The following is a 7,493-nucleotide window of genomic DNA, read 5'->3' as shown; positions in this document are numbered from 1 at the left end:
AAACCAAAGGGCTTGACGTGCCCTTCACCTGGACCCCGCTTTCTCCACAGCCAGGAGCTGGGTGGTGTTGGTGGAGGTGCAGTGAGGATTTCAGGTTAAAGATTGTGCCTGAGGAATTTGGTGACAAATTAAAATTCATTCCTATGAAAAACTGAGAGTAGATATACCAAATTGCTTAGGCTTATAAGACACTTCACGGATTGAGGTCTTTGGGGCAATTAGTAAATTGTGCATGGAATTGGTAAGCAATTAATAAAGAGAAGTTTTCTCTTCCACTCGCCTGGCTGGATTGGAGCCCTTTGCAGCCATGCGTGAACCTGCTGAGAGGAGTTGTGTCCATCTTCTCCTGCCCTTCAGGGTTTAAGCACATGGTGGTGCTTTAACACGTGTCCCTGGGTCGCAGCCTCTTTGAAGGGGCTTCCTGCTATAGCAAATCTTGGTTGGTGACTTCAGAACGCGAGAACCTCCCCAAGTCAGAGTTACCCAGGACTCAGGGAAAAGGTCAATACTGCCTTAAATATGTATTAAATAAGTGACTTGGAACCATAGCTCCTTTACTGCCTTGCATGCCACCAACCCCCGCTGCGTGTTCACAGACACACCACAAGTAAGCAGTCTAACATAGTCTTTATGACTTTTACAAAATGGGCCTGGACGTGAACTTCTCAAATGCACTGTGTAAACTACCATCAGGGCTACTTGTGTGTTCCTGGTGATTATTTGTGTGTATTTGCCAGTGACTTCATAAGCCTCGTGTGTGAGGCCTCGGAGCCTTGTATTTATTCAATTTTTCCTTTAGGTCACATCAGTGCCAACGAGTCTAATTCATTCTGCTTCTTGGGAGCCATGGGGTCAGGGATGGGTTCCCTCCCCCCACATTAGAGGGAAAAGGACTGTTGTTAAGGATTCTCCTGTAACTTGGGGACCACCCACTGAGGTCCAGGGACACACACTCTGACGCCATTCTACGTAAACCCAGACATGCTTCTGCTCATTTTAATTAGACAGATAAAATTAGCAAGAAGATTAAGGTAAAAGGAGAAATTAAAAATATTTAAATGTTAGGTGGAATTTACAAAAGTGAATTGAACAATGAGGTACAACAAGGAATGTAAAGAGAAACACAGACACATTTGAAACATTCCTCGGATGCCACTCGGCTTAAGCCAGTCCACGGGTAAGGCAAGAAGAATTCTCCCTTGCCACCTCTTGAATTGCAGATTCCAGGGACGTGGAAGAGAGGTACAACAAGGAATGTAAAGAGAAACACAGACACATTTGAAACATTCCTCGGATGCCACTTGGCTTAAGCCAGTCCACGGGTAAGGCAAGAAGAATCCTCCCTTGCCACCTCTTGAATTGCAGATTCCAGGGACGTGGAAGAACATTCTCCAGAAATACCTTCTTTCTCCTTTTCTTCAGATGTTATCGAGAATTATTAATCAGTCAGTATCATTCTAGAATGGCCCACACTGCATCCAATTCAAACCACTCTCCTGTTTCCTGTCTAGATTTGCAAACTCTTTCGGATTATTTTTCTCCCTCTCCTCTCTTCCCATTGGATCAACAGGCCAACTGGGCCAACCCCAAAGCCAAACCAACAACACATGCAAGCCCCGTTGGATTTCCCAGGGGCAAAGACTCCCCAGTTCTTCTTTCTTGTTTGCATCTGTTACGGACAAGCACAATCACTTTATAACGCAGACATACATACGTGTGCTCTTGCACACGGAAACAGGTTTTTCTTTTTTTGTTTTTTCCAATCTGTGATTTCTTTTTCCTTTTTGCAGAAAATGCAAACAAAAGAAAAACAAGGTTTTCAATTGAAGGTACATCTCTTCTTCAATATGAAGACATTAATTGAATTGGTTGGATCCCCATGCAGTGGTCAGCAAAGTCCTTTGGCAACTGACAGAACAACATCTGGAGACTCAGGAGCTGGGTTTTGTTTGAAGAAACATCCCTACAGGAGTCATGAGCAAAGGGAAATGGGCATGGGTGCTGGGAGGGGGTTCTCGGGGAGGAGCACAAAAGGAGAAAAGAAAGAATGTCATTGGTGAGGAAGAAAATGGAACACTGCTTCTGTTTCTTCCCTCCACCTCCTTCCCTTCTTCCTGGTGACGGATGACTGCAGCCCACTGAGGGTGGGAGCTGGGTTTACTCTCATTCCCGATGCATACTGTTTTGTCTTCACTTCTGTTGAACATCACCTTTTTATATTTTTATCATATGTTTGGTTTCCCACGGCACCTTAAACATGTTGCTGCTGCTGAGAAATGAAGGTTGCCTATTTGCAACAGGTCCAGTTCATTCTTCATGGATGGAAATGCATTCCTCAGTCGAGAAGCCAATCTTTCCAGCACATTCCACACTGGTCAATGTCTGGTTCCTTCTTGACCCTGGTTTCTTTCCTTCCTCTCCTTCCCCAAGAAAACGAGAGTTCTCATGCCATTGCTGTTGGTGACTGACTCATCTGGACCCTCATAGAATGAATGCTGTTCAGGATCTTCTTCTGATGGCCTGCCAAGGTGACCCCTATTCTCAGGAGATCTCTAGGAGGGAAAAAGCCACAAAAGAAGTTACTTTAGTGTGAGAATAGCTTTTCACAGATTAAAGCTCATCACCAAAAGCATGCTCCTGATAATAGTCAGGTAGGCAAATAAAAGTGTTTAAAATCCAAATAGCCTAAGTTTACCAAGTTTTTGACAAAGTGCCAGTTAGATACTTTCTTGCTCAATCTCATTTTATCCCTGCAATGACCCTTGTCTCCAAGGCCCCCTCCACCTTAGACTGTCCTGACATTGCTACGCCGTCTTCCATGTGTTCCTCACCTGTGGGTTCTGGAGCAGCCCCTTCATTGCATTCAAGACCCTCCAGTGGACTGGAATTTTCCTCAGCTATTTTTTTTAACACTCTGAACGCACACTCTATGGAGCATTAGTTATTCTGTGGAGCTTTCTGCCTAAATTAGTGATCACCCACTGAGATTGAAAAGATGTGGGGCTTGCCTGGTCTTCTGATGTTTTCCCCTGAGTTTCCATTTTCTGCTGCTGTTTGAATTTTAATGTCATGCATTTTTAAGAAGGGTGATCTGAAAATAACTTTAAAAATATCTGCCCAAGCAGAAACCCAAGGAATATGTCTGGAATAGGGGTTCGGATTAAATTCATCTTTGGGCTGCATTTGGGGAGACCCATGCATCTTTCTTTGTTAATAATAATATGCAGCACTGCTTAAGTGCATCCCATGTGTTATATATGCTATCTCATTTAAACAGGTAGGAAAGCACTTCATAAAAATTGACAAACCACTGCTAAAAATAATGGTAATAATTTAATAGCAACCATTTCTTGAGTGCATCCTATGGGCAGGTAATGGACCAAGTGCTTTGCATGTGCTATTTCACTTACCTCCTACAAGAAATCAATGAGATGGGCTCTACTGTTATCTGCACATTTATGGGCAAGGAAAGGAGGGCTCAGAGAAGTTAAGCAACATGTTCAAGTTCACACAGTGGGTAAGCAGACTGCCTGGCTCTCTGCCCCTCTGCAGGGCTGTTCTCAGAACTCTTCTGAGATCCTGCCTGTGTTTCCCCCAAAGCTCCCTCCCCAGCATAGCTGACCACTTTGTACACTGCACACCAGACCCTGGTGGACGTGGGGCTGGCTCTCTGTCCGCAGTTCCTTGGCTCTCCTGCCCACACCCTTTTTGCTAGTCGTCAATCCCCCATGGGCTGCAGCTGGGTGAGATTGTCAAATTGCCCGTGTCTTTTTAACAAATGCTTTTAGGAAGCATGCTTAAGTTTTGAATTCACAAATTGTCCCATAATCTATTTTTCTGAGCTGCTCATTTTCTTTTCCCATCTTTTATCTCTCAGGAAACAAACTGAATTGCTCCAATAGTGTGTGGACATTTTACTTTGAACTAAATCCGTTAATTTTCAGTTCAACCTTCCTTTTAGTCATCCCCTTGTTCCTTTTCATGTGACTATTCCCAGACTAAGGGAATTTACTTCACTTGATTCCTTCAGATTGTGGGGGATCACATGACAATGGCCCCCATATGCAGGCAGATTACAGTGGGAAAGCAGGAGTAGACTTGTTTTCATGAACACCCACTTCTATCCCTGAGCCCAGGCCCTCGATCATCTAGGGATATCCATCTGAGCTCTGCAAGATGGGGAGGTCGGTTTTCCACTGCTGTGTGCTTCGTTTTTATTTTATTTTATTTTTTGCTGTCTGTTTGGCAATCATTCATAATGGCAAGGACTGTCTCTTTTAGGCTTCACCAGGAAATGAATTCAGGTTTATAAAAATATATTCTGATGTTTAGTAGATCCAAGGTTAGATGCACATTCAAACCATCTCCCTGGAGAAAGTGGAGGCTCCATCATTTCTGACAAGAATAAACTTCAGAGAGGTGGAGCTGGACTCCGGGAGGATTGACTGCAAAGCAGTCAGAGTGTCAGTAGCTGTCCCTCTTGGGATCAACTGCGAGGGGTGGATTACCACCCCTCTCTCCTGGGACTCAGCAACTGGCCTGCCTCAGAAGTGAATCCCAGTATCTAGCACTGTGCCTGACACATAATAGGTGATAAATAAGGGTTTGTCAACTGCCTGGTGGATTGACTGATCCTCTACCATGGAAAATGTGTGTTATGGGAAGCAGCTCCCACCCTGTGCTGTCAGTACACGTTATAGCTCAGGCAGGCCGTGTGATCCCCTCTAGGGTGTGTGTGTTTTGGGGGTGGGGGAGTGGATGGAGTTAATTTCCTGGGTAGGATTGTCTGAGCTCCTGTGAGAACAGAAGGCAAAATTTGACCCTTGCTAACTTTTATCCAGTGGTTCCCAAACTTTGCTGCACATTAGAACCACCTGGGGAGCTCTTAAAAATCCCGATGTCCAGGTCTGACCACATATCAATTCATTAGAAGGTCTGGGAGTGGAAACCAGGCATTAGTACTTCTTAATGATCCCTAGGTGACTCCAGTGTGCAGCAAAGTACCAGAAGCACTGCTGCCCTGGCTGGGTGGGTAGAAGGGTGCAGAACAGGTAGCAGAAAGGCAGGCTTGAGCCCTGGCTTTGCCACCTGTGTCACATAATTTCAGAGTCTGCTGAATGGAAGGGGTAGAACTAGATAAATATTTTCCAAACTACAGTTCCATAAAACCCCACCCCTCAAAAATATGGTTCCATGGTATTTAATAATTTTAAATGGGTTTCTTATTTCAGGATTTCTCATGGCCTTTATAATGCTAATATGAGCAGTGAATCTCCAAGAGGGTGATAAAGTGTGCAGTATTTCCCAAATTTATTTGACCGTGGGATCTTTTTTCCAAGGAGAAACCATTAACATTTCCCGCAACTGGTGCTACTCAGAATATTCTTGAAGAAATGATGGACTACGTGGATCTTTAAGACCCTTTCTGGCTCTCTTCTGATTTGAATAATTTTATTTTGTGTATTCCTCCAAACTCCTGTGGGAGCAGCAGACTGGTAAATAATTTGTGGGGGATGGCACTGTGTGCTTATTTGCAAGTGCTGTCTAAGTCTGAGGACAGGCCCCTGTATGTCGGGGATTGTTGCTGAATCAGTGCAACGCCTTTCCTGCTGTGCTGTTTAAAGTGCTGGCTGGCTTTGTTCTTTCCATCTGGATGCTCTCTTTGATGGGCTGAGTCTAAAAACTTAAATGGGGGAGAGACTCTGGGTGATTAGGCAAATGACATATGGCTATAACTTTGAAGAACTCTCATTTGGGGCCCAGAATGGATCTGTGCCTCATCCCCCCACCCAGCACTCCCCCACCCCCCTCCATCTTTCCAAGATGCTCTTCGTCCAGGTCTTATTCTGCACAGTAGAGAAGCTCTGGGGATGAGGCCCTCTGCAGTAGCAGGGAAGAAGCCCTGACCCCTACCTGTGGCTGGACAGGGGGGATTCTCATCACTTACTCTGATGTCATCTGGGTGACCAGCGGGAGGGAGGTGAAGCCGGCGGTGAGGAAGCTGTCCCTGTACTGGACCATTTTGATGGCACTGAGCCAGTCGTCCACGGTGGTGAAGGCCGTAAAGTCTGGGATGGAGCGGTCTAGCAGGGGCTGGGAAGGCCTGGCAAGACAGAGAGGAGCAGGTGACCCCATGGCCACAGAGACTCGTGGATGGAGCCACGCTCCAGGCTGACAGCAGACAGCAGCACCCCTGACGGGATGAGGATTAGGTGGAGCCCTGGGCTGATCCTTCCTTCCCTACAGATTCCCATATTGAAGTGACTTCTAAGACCAGCAGGCTGGTCCCTGTACCTCCGGGCGCTGTCGTAGGTCAGTCAACCCAGACAGGAAGGCTGACACAGCATTCAGTCTGAAGGAACCGGAAGGCCCCCAATTCCTTGGTAAACTGAAATCTAAGGGCCTCACCGTTCAAAGATATGGTCCTTTCAAAAATAGGTAGAGTTCATTGCAAGCTCCCCAGACTTACTGGTAACATTTTTATTTTCCTGTTTTCATCCTCAGCTACTTGAAAAAAATGGAGCAGAGGAACCCATCACTGACCTTCTCTGGAATATTCTCAAAGAAGACACCCAGGCACCCAAACTGGAAATCGGGGTGCCACCTTGACATCTCCCTTACCCTCCACACCCATGTCCAGTCCTTCACCAAAGATCTTCATCCAGATCTCACCTCCCAACTCCCTCAAACACAGCCATTTCCCACAACGATTACCCTGATTTAAGACGCTGTCTTCTCTATCATGATTAATTGCAATGTTCTCCTACCCCTGTCCTTCTTCATGTATGTTCACTCCCCTCCACATAAGGTCCTCACTGTAGCTAGATGTTCTTTTAAAAATGCACATGTAATTATGCCAATAGCCCTTGCCTCCATCCTGATACATGTGAAACCCTTCAGTAGGTGCTCATTGCTCTGATAATCAAGCCCAGGATTCTCAGGGTGGCCTATAGGATCTGAGCGGTCAGGCCCTTGCCTACCTTGCCAGCCTCAGCCCCAGCCAGTTTCCTTCCCAACTGCACTCCGAACACACTGGCCCGGGCCTTCCCACCCTCAGGCCTCTGTGCATGTGGTGCCCTTGGCCTGGATGCTTTGTTCTTCTACTCCCATCTCTCTTCTCATCCAGTTAATGCAGCCTTGCCCTCGGTTTTCAACTGAAACAGCACTCATCAGGAATGCCTCCCTAGTCAGGGAATATGTTCTCAATGTCAACACAGCCATTGAGGTCTCAATTTGACATTTCTCTGCATTTGGTTAAAGTTTGCTATTCCTAAATGTTTCTAAATGCCATGTGGGCAGGGACCATGTCTGTCTTACTTACTGTATAGTGTCAGCACCAGGCACAGTGCTTTCCACATAAGGACCTAATAAATTTTGGTTGAAAAGATGAATTAAGAAATGAGTTAATGCTGCAAATGTAGCTGAGTAATGTATAGCTGACATTAGATGACAGTTGTTCTGTGTATTTGCCCATAACAAATCCAATTGCTTTG

The 7,493-nt window shown here is 45.7% G+C and overlaps 1 protein-coding gene across 1 annotated transcript in view; it reads right to left on the bottom strand.

Annotated features, from left to right (window-relative positions):
- Positions 1–1,248: 1,248 nt before the first annotated feature.
- The window catches only part of EPHB1 (EPH receptor B1), a gene marked incomplete at its 5' end in the record, with an annotated part of 144,112 nt that continues 137,867 nt past the window's right edge, over positions 1,249–7,493 (bottom strand). The window contains 2 exons of the mRNA XM_008586805.1: positions 1,249–2,552; positions 5,948–6,103. Of these exons, the coding sequence (XP_008585027.1) occupies positions 2,444–2,552; positions 5,948–6,103 (265 nt within the window). The remainder of the gene's footprint in view (positions 2,553–5,947; positions 6,104–7,493) is intronic.

Source organism: Galeopterus variegatus, unplaced genomic scaffold (assembly GCF_000696425.1).
Source record: "Galeopterus variegatus unplaced genomic scaffold, G_variegatus-3.0.2 Scaffold4126, whole genome shotgun sequence".
NCBI classification, from domain to species: Eukaryota; Metazoa; Chordata; class Mammalia; order Dermoptera; family Cynocephalidae; genus Galeopterus; species Galeopterus variegatus.
Note: the sequence above shows the minus strand (reverse complement) of the source record. Positions and strands in the feature narration are given on the sequence as shown.